General features: G+C 39.7%; 1 protein-coding gene across 1 annotated transcript in view; it reads left to right on the forward strand.

The window, feature by feature from the left end:
- Window positions 1-643: 643 nt before the first annotated feature.
- The window catches only part of LOC110506851 (zinc finger protein 420-like), a 20705-nt gene continuing 5964 nt past the window's right edge, over window positions 644-15384 (forward strand). The window contains exons 1-4 of the mRNA XM_036942542.1: window positions 644-1221; window positions 9733-10664; window positions 12235-12885; window positions 15148-15384. The exon at window positions 15148-15384 is cut by the window's right edge and continues 133 nt beyond it. Of these exons, the coding sequence (XP_036798437.1) occupies window positions 966-1221; window positions 9733-10664; window positions 12235-12885; window positions 15148-15384 (2076 nt within the window). The 5' untranslated portion in view covers window positions 644-965. The remainder of the gene's footprint in view (window positions 1222-9732; window positions 10665-12234; window positions 12886-15147) is intronic.

The following is a 15384-nucleotide window of genomic DNA, read 5'->3' on the forward strand; positions in this document are numbered from 1 at the left end:
AGACTGTGGCAGACTTCCATGAAAGATCCACGTCGCCATCTGCTGACGAGTTTGTAACGCAGTTGAGGGATTTTTTTTAATTGTATTTTTATTTCAGACAAAAAGTTAATAATTTTCAAGAATAACATTATATGACCCTCTCTCCCTCTCCTTATGAGAGAGGGTCAAAGAGAGAGAGATGGATAGAGAGGGTCAAAGAGAGACAGAGAGGAATATAGGATGATATTTAGCAGATACAGCCTAAATGTTTCAAATGATTAATACGAACTTTGAGGTTCCTTTCATATAATGTGATATAACATTATTATTGGAAATAAAATAAAACCAATCGTTGAAATTGTTTTAACTTGTAGTCATAAAATAAAATAAAACATTCCCTCAACTGCGTTTCCCCCTCCAGTCAGCAGAGGGCGCTGTGAGTCTTTCAGGCCAGTCTGCCAGAATGTGACGTGGAGGTGAACTGGACTCTTCTTTAAACAACAACAGCAAGTCGGTCGTCACTAGTTACCACAGTCACAAAGTCCTAATTATGGCTAAACCTCGCCCAATTCTCAATTCTACAACTTCTCTTATTAAAATCAGATGTTTAAACCTAACCTTGTGTCTAACCTTAAATGAAGACAAAAACATGTCATGTTTTTTATTATTTTTTTATATATATATTTTTTACGATAGCCAATGTTGACATTGTGGCTGTAGTAACTATTGATAAGGCAACTAGTCAGCCATGTTCTTTTATAGTTAAATGATAATGGTCAGCCACCTCGGTAGCTTGCTAGCTGAAACATTGAAGCTCTTTAGACTCGTTAGTGTATATTATCCACTGTGTTTTAAACTCACTTATGTCGTCTAGCTAGTTATCCCATTAAATTTAATATTTACATTGTTGTTATTAGTCAGCGAACGTAGCTGTCTGGTTAAGTTCACTAGCCTAGATAGCTAACTGTTAGCTAACATCCCCGACCATGAGTTCACTGAGCTACTCTCCTCCTGATAAAGAAGAGGAGGTCTGCTGGACGGAGAAAGAGGGTCTGTGGCTGAACGTTGTTGTGAAAGAGGAGAAGGAAGAGGAGGATGTCACTGAAACAAAATTAGAGGATGAGGATGTTGCAGTGAAAGAAGAGAAAGAGGAGGCTCCCGTTTTTGGAGTGAAGGAGGAGGGAGAGATAACTGTCGTATTAGAAGAAGAAGAGGAGGATACTGGACATCTGATTAACCCCAGTAAGTAACTTACTGTCTTAAAACAGAAACACCCACTGCAGTTGTTGAACTAATGGGCAAAGTCGCGCGGTAACAGAGTCGAGCTTCCACTATCAAATCAATATTTATTATACAGCACATTTCAGACATGGAACGCAACAGAATGAGAAAAAAACCCAGAAATATTTACTGCACAACAAACAGAGGATCAAAAGTCCAAAGAGTAACAATAAAAACGTAACTACTTTAAAGGAAAAGCAAAGCTGAAAAGGTGTGTTATTAAAATATATTTTAAATATGTCCACAGTTTCGGCCCCCCTCAGGTTCTCTGACTGGCTAGTTCAGAGTCTGGGGGTATAGTAACTAAAGACTGCCTCTCCATGCCTCTTGGCCCCCCTCAGGTTCTCTGGCAGGCTAGTTCAGAGTCTGGGGGTATAGTAACTAAAGACTGCCTCTCCATGCCTCTTGGCCCCCCTCGGGTTCTCTAGCAGGCTAGTTCAGAGTCTGGGGGTATAGTAACTCCAGGCTGCCTCTCCATGCCTCTTGGCCCCCCTCAGGTTCTCTGGTAGGCTAGTTCAGAGTCTGGGGGTATAGTAACTAAATAATGCCTCTCGGTCCCCCTCAGGTTCTCTGACTGGCTAGTTCAGAGTCTGGGGGCATAGTAACTAAAGGCTGCCTCTCCATGCCTCTTGGTCCCCCTCAGGTTCTCTGGCAGGCTAGTTCAGAGTCTGGGGGCATAGTAACTAAAGGCTGCCTCTCCATGTTTCTTGGTCCTAGACTTTGGGATTATAAAAATGCCCATATCTTCTTTTTATAATCAGAGCCAAGTCTTGCTCTTGTCAACCCTTCTTCTTCTTCTTCTTCTTCATGTGACTTTTCACATGAAGAAGCTGTATCGCTGCCTTTCGCAGGTCAGAGTGTGATTTTGCACATTTTGGTCACTCCCCCCTATAGGATCCTACACCAGCCCACTACTTTGGCCCTATAGGATCCTACACCATCCCACTACTTTAACCCTAAAGGATCCTACACCATCCCACTACTTTAACCCTAAAGGATCCTACACCATCCCACTACTTTGGCCCTATAGGATCCTACACCATCCCACTACTTTAACCCTAAAGGATCCTACACCATCCCACTACTTTGGCCCTATAGGATCCTACACCATCCCACTACTTTGGCCCTAAATGATCCTACACCAGCCCATCTACCTGGGAGGATGGAACCCAGTCTCTCCAAACAATAAATAAAGTTTAGGGTAGAGAGCATCTTTCAGCTGTCTTTTTGCATTTATTGGTGGAAAGAAGATTGGATTGCCCGGACGTCAAGTGAATGTCTCAGTCTGACTTGAGAGTACTGACTGACTTAAACGCTGTGTTCTCAGGTATATTGCTACAATCAATTGACATTGATGTGGTCCTACTCTTTCTAAGTCAAATGAAAACGCTACCAGTTCGCTAAATTACTCCTGAGTCAGTCCATTGTCATTATTACATTCACACTGTTTTCTATCACCAGGTTCTTAAATGTTGTGAAAACGGGTTCATCATATTGATCACAACTAGCTCGGTTTACAGCCTGGTCTCACAGACTAGACGTAACATAGTAAAAAATACATCAACTACCTCGGTTTACAGCCTGGTCTCACAGACTAGACGTAACATAGTAAAAAATACATCAACTACCTCGGTTTACAGCCTGGTCTCACAGACTAGACGTAACATAGTAAAAAATACATCAACTACCTCGGTTTACAGCCTGGTCTCACAGACTAGACGTAACATAGTAAAAAATACATCAACTACCTCGGTTTACAGCCTGGTCTCACAGACTAGACGTAACATAATCTCCCTTAATTAAACATTTCCAAATATATATATATTTTTCTGTAGTGCTTTGATCAGTTTCTACACTTCAACATCCCATGAAAATTAATATTAAAAAAAACATTATTTGAAGCTTTACATGTATATGGTTTTTAGTGAAGGTAAGACAGACTGACATGATCAAATAAAACATATATAAATATATTTCAATCTGTATGTAACTAGGCAAGTCAGTTAAGAACAAATTCTTATTTACAATAACGGCCTCCTGCGGGGATGGGGGCTGGGATTAAAAATAAATTAAATTAAAATATAGGAGTAAACACACATCACGACAAGAGAGACACCACTAAATAAAGAGAGACCTAAGATGACAACACAGCAGCACAAAACATGGTACAAACATTATTGGGCACAGACGACAGCACAAATGGCAAGAAGGTAGAGACAACAATATGTCAGGCGAAGCAGTCACAACTGTGAGTAAGAATAAAATAAAATAAAAATAAAGAAGAACCCTGGAATGAGTAGGTGTTCTAGAACGTTTGATCAGCAGTGTAAATGCATCATACAATCATATCAGTCTGTCTTACCTTAAACCATAACAATATACACTGCTCCAAAAAATAAAGGGAACACTTAAACAACACAATGTAACTCCAAGTCAATCCCACTTCTGTGAAATCAAACTGTCCACTTAGGACGCAACACTGATTGACAATAAAGTTCACATGCTATTGTGCAAACGGAATAGACAACAGGTGGAAATTATAGGCATTTAGCAAGACACCCCCAATAAAGGAGTGGTTCTGCAGGTGGGGACCACAGACCACTTCTCAGTTCCTATGCTTCCTGGCTGATGTTTTGGTCACTTTTGAATGCTGGCGGTGCTTTCACTCTAGTGGTAGCATGAGAAGGAGTCTACAACCCACACAAGTGGCTCAGGTAGTGCAGCTCATCCAGGATGGCACATCAATGCGAGCTGTGGCAAGAAGGTTTGCTGTGTCTGTCAGCGTAGTGTCCATAGCATGGAGGCGCTACCAGGAGACAGGCAAGTACATCAGGAGATGTGGAGGTGACTGTAGGAGGGCAACAACCCAGCAGCAGGACCGCTACCACCTCCTTTGTGCAAAGTGGAGCAGGAGGAGCACTGACAGAGCCCTGCAAAATGACCTCCAGCAGGCCACAAATGTGCATGTGTCTGCTCAAACGGTCAGAAACAAACTCCATGAGGGTGGTATGAGGGCCCGACGTCCACAGGTGGGGGTTGTGCTTACAGCCCAACACCGTGCAGGACGTTTGGCATTTGCCAGAGAACACCAAGATTGGCAAATTCGCCACTTGCACCATGTGCTCTTCACAGATGAAAGCAGGTTCACACTGAGCATGTGACAGACGTGACAGAGTCTGGAGACACCGTGGAGAACGTTCTGCTGCCTGCAACATCCTCCAGCATGACCGGTTTGGCGGTGGGTCAGTCATGGTGTGGGGTGGCATTTCTTTGGGGGAGAGTTGAATAGAGTTGAAGTCGATAGTGTAGACGCGGCCCAGGGTGGACAGGCTGATCTTGTCCTCTCCGTTCTGGTGGGCCGTCTCAATGATGCAGCTGTCGATGCGGTTGTAGGGGTTAGGTACTGAGATGAGATCCTCAGACCCCTTGTGAGACCATATACTGGTGCGGTTGGCCCTGGGTTCCTCCTAATGCAAGACAATGCTAGACCTCATGTGGCTGGAGTGTGTCAGCAGTTCCTGCAAGAGGAAGGCATTGATGCTATGGACTGGCCCGCCCGTTCCCCAGACCTGAATCTAATTGAGCACATCTGGGACATCATGTCTCGCTCCATCCACCAACGCCACGTTGCACCACAGACTGTCCAGGAGTTGGCGGATGCTTTAGTCCAGGTCTGGGAGGAGATCCCTCAGGAGACCACCCGCCACCTCATCAGGAGCATGCCCAGGTGTTGTAGGGAGGTCATACAGGCACGTGGAGGCCACACACACTACTGAGCCTTATTTTGACTTGTTTTAAGGACATTACATCAAAGTTGGATCAGCCTGTAGTGTGGTTTTCCACTTTAATTTTGAGTGTGACTCCAAATCCAGACCTCCATGGGTTGATAAATTTGATTTCCATTGATAATTTTTGTGTGATTTTGTTGTCAGCACATTCAACTATGTAAAGAAAAAAGTATTTAATAAGAATATTTCATTCATTCAGATCTAGGATGTGTTATTTTAGTGTTCCCTTTATTTTTTTGAGCAGTGTATATTATATAGTTTTTAGGTGAGACGGGCTGATATGTTTGTGTAGATGATACTGTATATAGATGTTTCTATTGTGTTATCGACTGTACTTTTTTTTTATCCTATGTGTAACTCTGTGTTGTCGTTTGTCGCACTGCTTTGCTTTGTCTTGGCCAGATCGCAGTTGTAAATGAGAACTTGTTCTCAACTGGCCCACCTGGTTAAATAAAGGTGAAATTAAAAAAAAATATATATATAACATCTGTAAACTGTGGCCACCGGTTATTAGCTCTATTAGTTAATGTTATATAAACTCTGACCACTGGTTATTAGTTAATGTCCTATAAACTCTGACCACTGGTTATTAGTTAATGTTCTATAAACTCTGACCACTGGTTATTAGTTATATTAGTTAATGTTCTATAAACTCTGACCACTGGTTATTAGTTATATTAGTTAATGTTATATAAACTCTGACCACTGGCTATTAGTTAATGTCCTATAAACTCTGACCACTGGTTATTAGTTAATGTCCTATAAACTCTGACCACTGGTTATTAGTTATATTAGTTAATGTTCTATAAACTCTGACCACTGGTTATTAGTTAATGTTCTATAAACTCTGACCACTGGTTATTAGTTAATGTTCTATAAACTCTGACCACTGGTTATTAGTTAATGTCCTATAAACTCTGACCACTGGTTATTAGTTAATGTTCTATAAACTCTGACCACTGGTTATTAGTTAATGTTCTATAAACTCTGACCACTGGTTATTAGTTAATGTCCTATAAACTCTGACCACTGGTTATTAGTTAATGTTCTATAAACTCTGACCACTGGCTATTAGTTAATGTTCTATAAACTCTGACCACTGGTTATTAGTTCTATTAGTTAATGTCCTATAAACTCTGACCACTGGTTATTAGTTAATGTTCTATAAACTCTGACCACTGGTTATTAGTTCTATTAGTTAATGTCCTATAAACTCTGACCACTGGTTATTAGTTAATGTTCTATAAACTCTGACCACTGGTTATTAGTTAATGTTCTATAAACTCTGACCACTGGTTATTAGTTAATGTTCTATAAACTCTGACCACTGGTTATTAGTTAATGTCCTATAAACTCTGACCACTGGTTATTAGTTAATATTCTATAAACTCTGACCACTGGTTATTAGTTATATTAGTTAATGTTCTATAAACTCTGACCACTGGTTATTAGTTAATGTTCTATAAACTCTGACCACTGGTTATTAGTTATATTAGTTAATGTTCTATAAACTCTGACCACTGGTTATTAGTTAATGTTCTATAAACTCTGACCACTGGTTATTAGTTATATTAGTTAATGTTCTATAAACTCTGACCACTGGTTATTAGTTAATGTCCTATAAACTCTGACCACTGGTTATTAGTTAATGTCCTATAAACTCTGACCACTGGTTATTAGTTAATGTCCTATAAACTCTGACCACTGGTTATTAGCTCTATTAGTTAATGTTCTATAAACTCTGACCACTGGTTATTAGTTAATGTTATATAAACTCTGACCACTGGTTATTAGTTAATGTTATATAAACTCTGACCACTGGTTATTAGTTAATGTCCTATAAACTCTGACCACTGGTTATTAGTTAATGTCCTATAAACTCTGACCACTGGTTATTAGTTAATGTCCTATAAACTCTGACCACTGGTTATTAGTTAATGTCCTATAAACTCTGACCACTGGTTATTAGTTAATGTTCTATAAACTCTGACCACTGGTTATTAGTTCTATTAGTTAATGTCCTATAAACTCTGACCACTGGTTATTAGTTAATGTTCTATAAACTCTGACCACTGGTTATTAGTTAATGTTCTATAAACTCTGACCACTGGTTATTAGTTAATGTCCTATAAACTCTGACCACTGGTTATTAGTTAATGTCCTATAAACTCTGACCACTGGTTATTAGTTATATTAGTTAATGTCCTATAAACTCTGACCACTGGTTATTAGTTAATGTCCTATAAACTCTGACCACTGGTTATTAGTTAATGTTCTATAAACTCTGACCACTGGTTATTAGTTCTATTAGTTAATGTTCTATAAACTCTGTCCACTGGTTATTAGTTAATGTTCTATAAACTCTGACCACTGGTTATTAGTTCTATTAGTTAATGTTCTATAAACTCTGACCACTGGTTATTAGTTAATGTTCTATAAACTCTGACCACTGGTTATTAGTTAATGTCCTATAAACTCTGACCACTGGTTATTAGTTAATGTCCTATAAACTCTGACCACTGGTTATTAGTTAATGTTCTATAAACTCTGACCACTGGTTATTAGTTCTATTAGTTAATGTCCTATAAACTCTGACCACTGGTTATTAGTTCTATTAGTTAATGTCCTATAAACTCTGACCACTGGTTATTAGTTAATGTCCTATAAACTCTGACCACTGGTTATTAGTTCTATTAGTTAATGTTCTATAAACTCTGACCACTGGTTATTAGTTAATGTCCTATAAACTCTGACCACTGGTTATTAGTTCTATTAGTTAATGTCCTATAAACTCTGACCACTGGTTATTAGTTAATGTCCTATAAACTCTGACCACTGGTTATTAGTTCTATTAGTTAATGTCCTATAAACTCTGACCACTGGTTATTAGTTAATGTCCTATAAACTCTGACCACTGGTTATTAGTTAATGTCCTATAAACTCTGACCACTGGTTATTAGTTCTATTAGTTAATGTTCTATAAACTCTGACCACTGGTTATTAGTTCTATTAGTTAATGTCCTATAAACTCTGACCACTGGTTATTAGTTAATGTCCTATAAACTCTGACCACTGGTTATTAGTTAATGTCCTATAAACTCTGACCACTGGTTATTAGTTCTATTAGTTAATGTCCTATAAACTCTGACCACTGGTTATTAGTTAATGTCCTATAAACTCTGACCACTGGTTATTAGTTCTATTAGTTAATGTCCTATAAACTCTGACCACTGGTTATTAGTTAATGTCCTATAAACTCTGACCACTGGTTATTAGTTCTATTAGTTAATGTCCTATAAACTCTGACCACTGGTTATTAGTTAATGTCCTATAAACTCTGACCACTGGTTATTAGTTCTATTAGTTAATGTCCTATAAACTCTGACCACTGGTTATTAGTTAATGTTCTATAAACTCTGACCACTGGTTATTAGTTAATGTCCTATAAACTCTGACCACTGGTTATTAGTTCTATTAGTTAATGTTCTATAAACTCTGACCACTGGTTATTAGTTAATGTCCTATAAACTCTGACCACTGGTTATTAGTTAATGTTCTATAAACTCTGACCACTGGTTATTAGTTAATGTCCTATAAACTCTGACCACTGGTTATTAGTTAATGTTCTATAAACTCTGACCACTGGTTATTAGTTAATGTCCTATAAACTCTGACCACTGGTTATTAGTTAATGTTCTATAAACTCTGACCACTGGTTATTAGCTCTATTAGTTAATGTTCTATAAACTCTGACCACTGGTTATTAGCTCTATTAGTTAATGTTCTATAAACTCTGACCACTGGTTATTAGCTCTATTAGTTAATGTTCTATAAACTCTGACCACTGGTTATTAGCTCTATTAGTTAATGTTCTATAAACTCTGACCACTGGTTATTAGCTCTATTAGTTAATGTTCTATAAACTCTGACCACTGGTTATTAGTTCTATTAGTTAATGTTCTATAAACTCTGACCACTGGTTATTAGTTCTATTAGTTAATGTCCTATAAACTCTGACCACTGGTTATTAGTTAATGTCCTATAAACTCTGACCACTGGTTATTAGTTCTATTAGTTAATGTCCTATAAACTCTGACCACTGGTTATTAGTTAATGTCCTATAAACTCTGACCACTGGTTATTAGTTCTATTAGTTAATGTTCTATAAACTCTGACCACTGGTTATTAGTTAATGTTCTATAAACTCTGACCACTGGTTATTAGTTAATGTTATATAAACTCTGACCACTGGTTATTAGTTAATGTCCTATAAACTCTGACCACTGGTTATTAGTTCTATTAGTTAATGTTCTATAAACTCTGACCACTGGTTATTAGTTAATGTTTTACACCCTCAGTAGCTTGACTCTGTTTAGGATGTTCTATTCCTTTATCTGTTCTGCGTCTAGTTTTTGTTTGTTTGTCCACACTGCTGAATCTGTGTGATTTATCACCATTAGAGGGGGGGGGGGGTTACTCAACAAGCCCATCTTTTATCTCCTCCTGTACATACTGTTGTTGTTTTACTGTTACAACAGCCACTTTCCTCAGCATCTAGTTCCCCGATCAATATATTCATTGCCTGTGTATTTTGCAGTTACGTCATAGGAAGACTGTTTTGTCATGTGGAGATTTAATTTACGTCTCTCTGTTTTTAACCAAATATTATGTTTGTCTTTGGCAGGCGAGAGACCAGACTCTCACTCTGACCGTGGAAATGGTCCTTCAGGGGAACGAGACCCAGAGACGCCCAAACCAGCGAGACCACACCACTGCTCCCAGTGTAATAAGAGTTTTAAGTGGTTATGTAAGCTGAAAAAGCACGAGAAAATACACACAGGAGAGAAGCCTTTCCAATGCTCCCAGTGTGGAAAGAGTTTTACCCAGTTAGGGACCCTGAAAAGGCATGAGAGAATACACACAGGAGAGAAGCCTTTCCAATGCTCCCAGTGTGGAAAGGGTTTTACACGATTAGGGAACCTGAAAAAGCATGAGGGAACCCACACAGGAGAGAACCCCTTACAATGCTCTCAGTGTGGAAAACGTTTTACCAAGTTAGGGAACCTGAAGGAGCATGAAAGGACACACACAGGGGAGAACTCTTACCGTTGCTCTCAGTGTGGAAAGGATTTTACCAAGTTAGGGAGCCTAAAAGTACATAAAAGAATACACACGGGAGAGAAACCTTTCCAGTGTTCTCAGTGTGGAAAAGGTTTTACACGGTTAGGGCATCTGAAGGAACATAAAAGAATACACACAGGAGAGAAACCTTTCCAATGCTCCCAGTGTGGAAAGGGTTTTACCTTGTTAGGGAACCTGAATATGCATGAAAAAACACACACGGGAGAAAAGCCTTACCAATGCTCCCAGTGTGGAAAGAGCTTTACACAGTTAGGGAACCTGAAGGAGCATGAAAAGACACATACAGGGGAGACATCTTACCATTGCGCTCTGTGCGGAAAGGATTTTACACGGTTAGGGAACCTGAAAAGGCATGAGAGAATACACGCGCTCTTTCCAACGCGCCCAGTGAGGAGCAGGACTTGGAACCGGTTCAGGGAACAGAACCTAAACCCTGAAAAGAGCAAAACATTTGAGGAACAGAAACAGAACCGATAACGAAAGTGATCTCTACCGTTCAAGAACAGAAGCGTTATTTTTGAAAAGCTTGGGAACCGGTTAATGTTATTTTAAAGTAATTGTGGAAATCTAATTTTTCAAAGTTCTTATTCTGTTAAAATCATACCCAAATAATGTCTACTCGTATTTTATACACCTGTGAGCAAAAGGGTGTAACTGAAATAGCAAAATCCAATCATTTGAAGTGGTGTCCACATACGTTTGACCATGTGGTGTATCTCATCAATGTTCCCGTCAGTATTATTCCACCATGTTAGAGAGAGAACACAGGTGCTGATTGTAAAACACTTTTGATAAATGCAAACGTTTTTTTCTGAATATAAATAAAATGTGTAACGCCATTAGTGAACGTTCATTATATACATCTATGTACTGTTACACCATGTAGGAGCAGTATAGACCTAGTCTGTTCATTATATACATGATGTATTGTTACACCATGTAGGAGCAGTATAGACCTAGTCTGTTCATTATATACATCTGCATGATGTATTGTTACACCATGTAGGAGCAGTATAGACCTAGTCTGTTCATTATATACATCTACATGATGTATTGTTACACCATGTAGGAGCAGTATAGACCTAGTCTGTTACATGTAGGAGCAGTATAGACCTAGTCTGTTACATGTAGGTGCAGTATAGACCTAGTATGTTACATGTAGGAGCAGTATAGACCTAGTATGTTACATGTAGGAGCAGTATAGACCTAGTTGCTTATTTTGATGCTATCTGTTTGTTTAAATGGCTGAATAAGAAATTGAAATGCAGATCTGTAGTAGATGTTACATTTTATTTTATTCTCACTCATTAAAAATCTTCACCAATCAATCAACACTTGCTTCTCTTTGTACGGCTCAATACAATATTGTTTAGTTAAATAAACATTTAAACATTTTAAACAATTAAATGTCTTTCCCATCAACTTCCAGGTCAATAGCTTCAGCCCCACCACACACACACACACAATTCTTATTGACGTTGAGCTCCTTTTTGATTCGTTCTAACATGCGCGCTATTTGCATGTGTAATGCCCACACACTTCCTCGTCAAGAAAAAGTCTGTGATGGAGCTTTCTGAAAATGAGAAACGAAACTGACACATCGTAATGACCAGGGATTAAAATAGGAGCAACTAGAAGCATTTTGAGCCTTCGTGTGAGGGGAGGATGTATTAGCAGTCTTACCAATGGGGGAAAAGACTCATTTACCAGCTAGCTATTTTAGCTTTGCTCCACAGCAATATAAGTTCCCGTCGGCCGTAGTGACCATAACATTGTGGTAATAAAATAATTTGTAAGAGATCTTACAACATGTTTTCTCAGGACTTTTTTTGTTGTTGCAGATGTTAAACATGTGTGTTGGTCTGATGTGTACCAGGAAGTGGAAGTTCAACATGTGTGTTGGTCTGATGTGTATCAGGAAGTGGAAGTTCAACATGTGTGTTGGTCTGATGTGTACCAGGAAGTGGAAGTTCAACATGTGTGTTGGTCTGATGTGTACCAGGAAGTGGAAGTTCAGCATGTGTGTTGGTCTGATGTGTATCAGGATTGGAAGCTCAACATGTGTGTTGGTCTGATGTGTACCAGGAAGTGGAAGTTCAACATGTGTGTTGGTCTGATGTGTAACAGGAAGTGGAAGTTCAACATGTGTGTTGGTCTGATGTGTACCAGGAAGTGGAAGTTCAACATGTGTGTTGGTCTGATGTGTACCAGGAAGTGGAAGTTCAACATGTGTGTTGGTCTGATGTGTAACAGGAAGTGGAAGTTCAACATGTGTGTTGGTCTGATGTGTACCAGGAAGTGGAAGTTCAACATGTGTGTTGGTCTGATGTGTACCAGGAAGTGGAAGTTCAACATGTGTGTTGGTCTGATGTGTATCAGGAAGTGGAAGTTCAACATGTGTGTTGGTCTGATGTGTATCAGGAAGTGGAAGTTCAACATGTGTGTTGGTCTGATGTGTATCAGGAAGTGGAAGTTCAACATGTGTGTTGGTCTGATGTGTATCAGGAAGTGGAAGTTCAACATGTGTGTTGGTCTGATGTGTATCAGGAAGTGGAAGTTCAACATGTGTGTTGGTCTGATGTGTACCAGGAAGTGGAAGTTCAACATGTGTGTTGGTCTGATGTGTATCAGGAAGTGGAAGTTCAACATGTGTGTTGGTCTGATGTGTATCAGGAAGTGGAAGTTCAACATGTGTGTTGGTCTGATGTGTATCAGGAAGTGAATCCAGAAGCAGCACCGGAAGTATTTGATCAATTGTTGACGAGCTCCTGTTAAGAAATGAACAGTAAGAACTGCTGAAGCAGCTGTGTCTGCATGTGTTGGTTTTATATTATACGCACAACACTTTAGTGAGGAAACAGCATGCGAATGGTCCATCAGCATCAAACACTTATTTTCTCTAGTTAGCAAAACACGCTCTAACTTAAAGTGTGCAGGTGCAGAGCCCCGGAGTGTGTCCAAGAGCCCTGATTGGTTGGAATGAATCAGTAACCCTGATGGAGTTTTCTTCCACTAAAGGCTTCAACTTAATCCTTCACCTCAGTAACTGTGACTGTATTGCACCCAAAAGGTGCCAAAAGAGCTCTCTTGTGACATAAACAGACAGTCATGCAGCGAACCTCAAAAATACAGAGTTCACTCCTCCCACTGGCCGCACCTTATGTTGAATAAATATGATTTAGATGTGATTTCATTCAAACTACATTAAATCAAATGTTTTTTCCCCCACCTTTACACACCAGACAGTATCAATCAAACTCCTTTTCAACCTGTGTTCTTTGCTTCATTAGTCTGAGTCTGGGGCCGGCTCTAGAGGGTGGCATTGATTCCCCAGATAGAATTTGAATTTGTGCCCCTCCCTCCCCTCCTCCCCCAGTTTTGTTTCACATAAACATAACAGATGGAATGTGAATAACCCTGTCTGGTTCTGCCAATGTAGCGCTGGCGGTCCGGTCAGTAGAGCAGACCAGGACAGAGATGTTATATGCCAGGTGAGAACTCATAATCTAAGGAGCGGTGAAGTAGGGGGATGTAACAATGTAATATTTTGTACTTAAAATCCCAAAATGCATTTTGATTGGGCACCTAGCCATGCAATGTCATAAGGTACCGCCTTCATTATCTTGTTTAGGAAGCGCATTGGATCCCAGGGAGGGTTTTTTTTTCTCACAGAAAGGGGAAAGGTTGATCACTTTTTCAGACAGCTACAGCTAACAATAGGCTAGCTAGTAGCTACTAGCTTCGATATGTTTTTGGAAGCGGCGCGCTGAATAATTATAGCTAGTTGGCTAAGCTTTGGTCAGCATGGATAACCGAGAAATGGCTGGGCAAAAACTGAGGAACACCATGACGAGAGCGATACCAAGCTCACCGACCAGTGTACAGGCCCGACCATCGAGGCTGAGGACCCTAGCAGTAATTGTAATTCAGGGGAATTCATAGATTTCAAAAGTGTGAGATTTTATGCATATGGGGCGAAGGCAGTTGTCTTTAATAAGCACGTTCCTCTCTTGTTGCGTAGCAATAGAACGGCCTTTCTCTTCCTGTCACGACGTAGCGGAAATAAATGATCCATTTATCATTTCAGTCACAGGGAAGTTCTTCATATATTCAGCAGATAAAACCAATGATAGGAATGACTGGAAACTACATAAATAAATACAATTATGGTGCGCAGTCATCTTGGCCCTTCCAGCTATAAACAGCGTCTCTTCGAGCGTATGAACTCGGTAGCACAGACTAGATCCATATTTTAGTGTATTTTTTAAAAACGTATTTCACCTTTATTTAACCAGGTGAACTTGAGAAATAATGCATCGTGGGACGATATCCGGAAATACGTTCATAAATATGTAATAACGCAAAAATAACAGTTTGTACTTATAGTTAACCAGATCGTGACTACAATGAATTTACTACATCTTTAACCACACTGTGTTGTTACATTGGTGAGTAAAAACTCATGATTCCTACCCCCCGACCTCTCTGATTCAGGGTTAAATGCGGACATATTTCAGTTGAATGCATTCAGTTGTACTTGTAACTTGTCCGAAAATTAAATGTTTTTACTCATCTGCGTTCCCACTGTGATATCTTGCCCACTCCAGTCAGCAGATGGCGGTCTGGGAATTTAAGGCGATGCTGCTGGTGTGACGTATAATGTAGTGGACGGAACTCGTCTTTCAACAGCAACAACAGCTAGTCAGACACCTCGGTAGCTTGTAGACAACAGAGACACACCAATAAAGCTCTTAGACGTTTTGTGGTATATTAGCCACTGTGTTGTAAACACATTTCTGTCGTCTAACGTTAGTTATACCATTTACTGTCACATTTACGTTGTTATTAGTCAGCTAGCTGGCTTGTTAAGCACTAGCCTAGCTAGCTAACATCTCCGACCATGAGTTCACTAAGCTACTCTCCTCCTGTTAAAGAAGAGGAGGTCTGCTGGACGGAGAAAGAAGCTCTCGTGAAAGAGGAGGAGGAAGAGAAGGATGGTACAATACAAAAACAAGTAGAGGGTGAGGCTGTTACTGTTAAAGAAGAAGAGAACGGCGTTTCAGTGAAAGAAGAGGAAGACTCGTTCAGAGTGAAAGAGGAGGAGGATGTTACAGTAAAAGAAGAGGAGGAAGAGAAAGAGGATGCAGTTTTTGGAGTGAAAGAGGAGGAGGAGGAGATGGCTGTCACACTGAAA

Source organism: Oncorhynchus mykiss, chromosome 13 (genome assembly GCF_013265735.2).
Source record: "Oncorhynchus mykiss isolate Arlee chromosome 13, USDA_OmykA_1.1, whole genome shotgun sequence".
Classification (NCBI taxonomy): domain Eukaryota; kingdom Metazoa; phylum Chordata; class Actinopteri; order Salmoniformes; family Salmonidae; genus Oncorhynchus; species Oncorhynchus mykiss.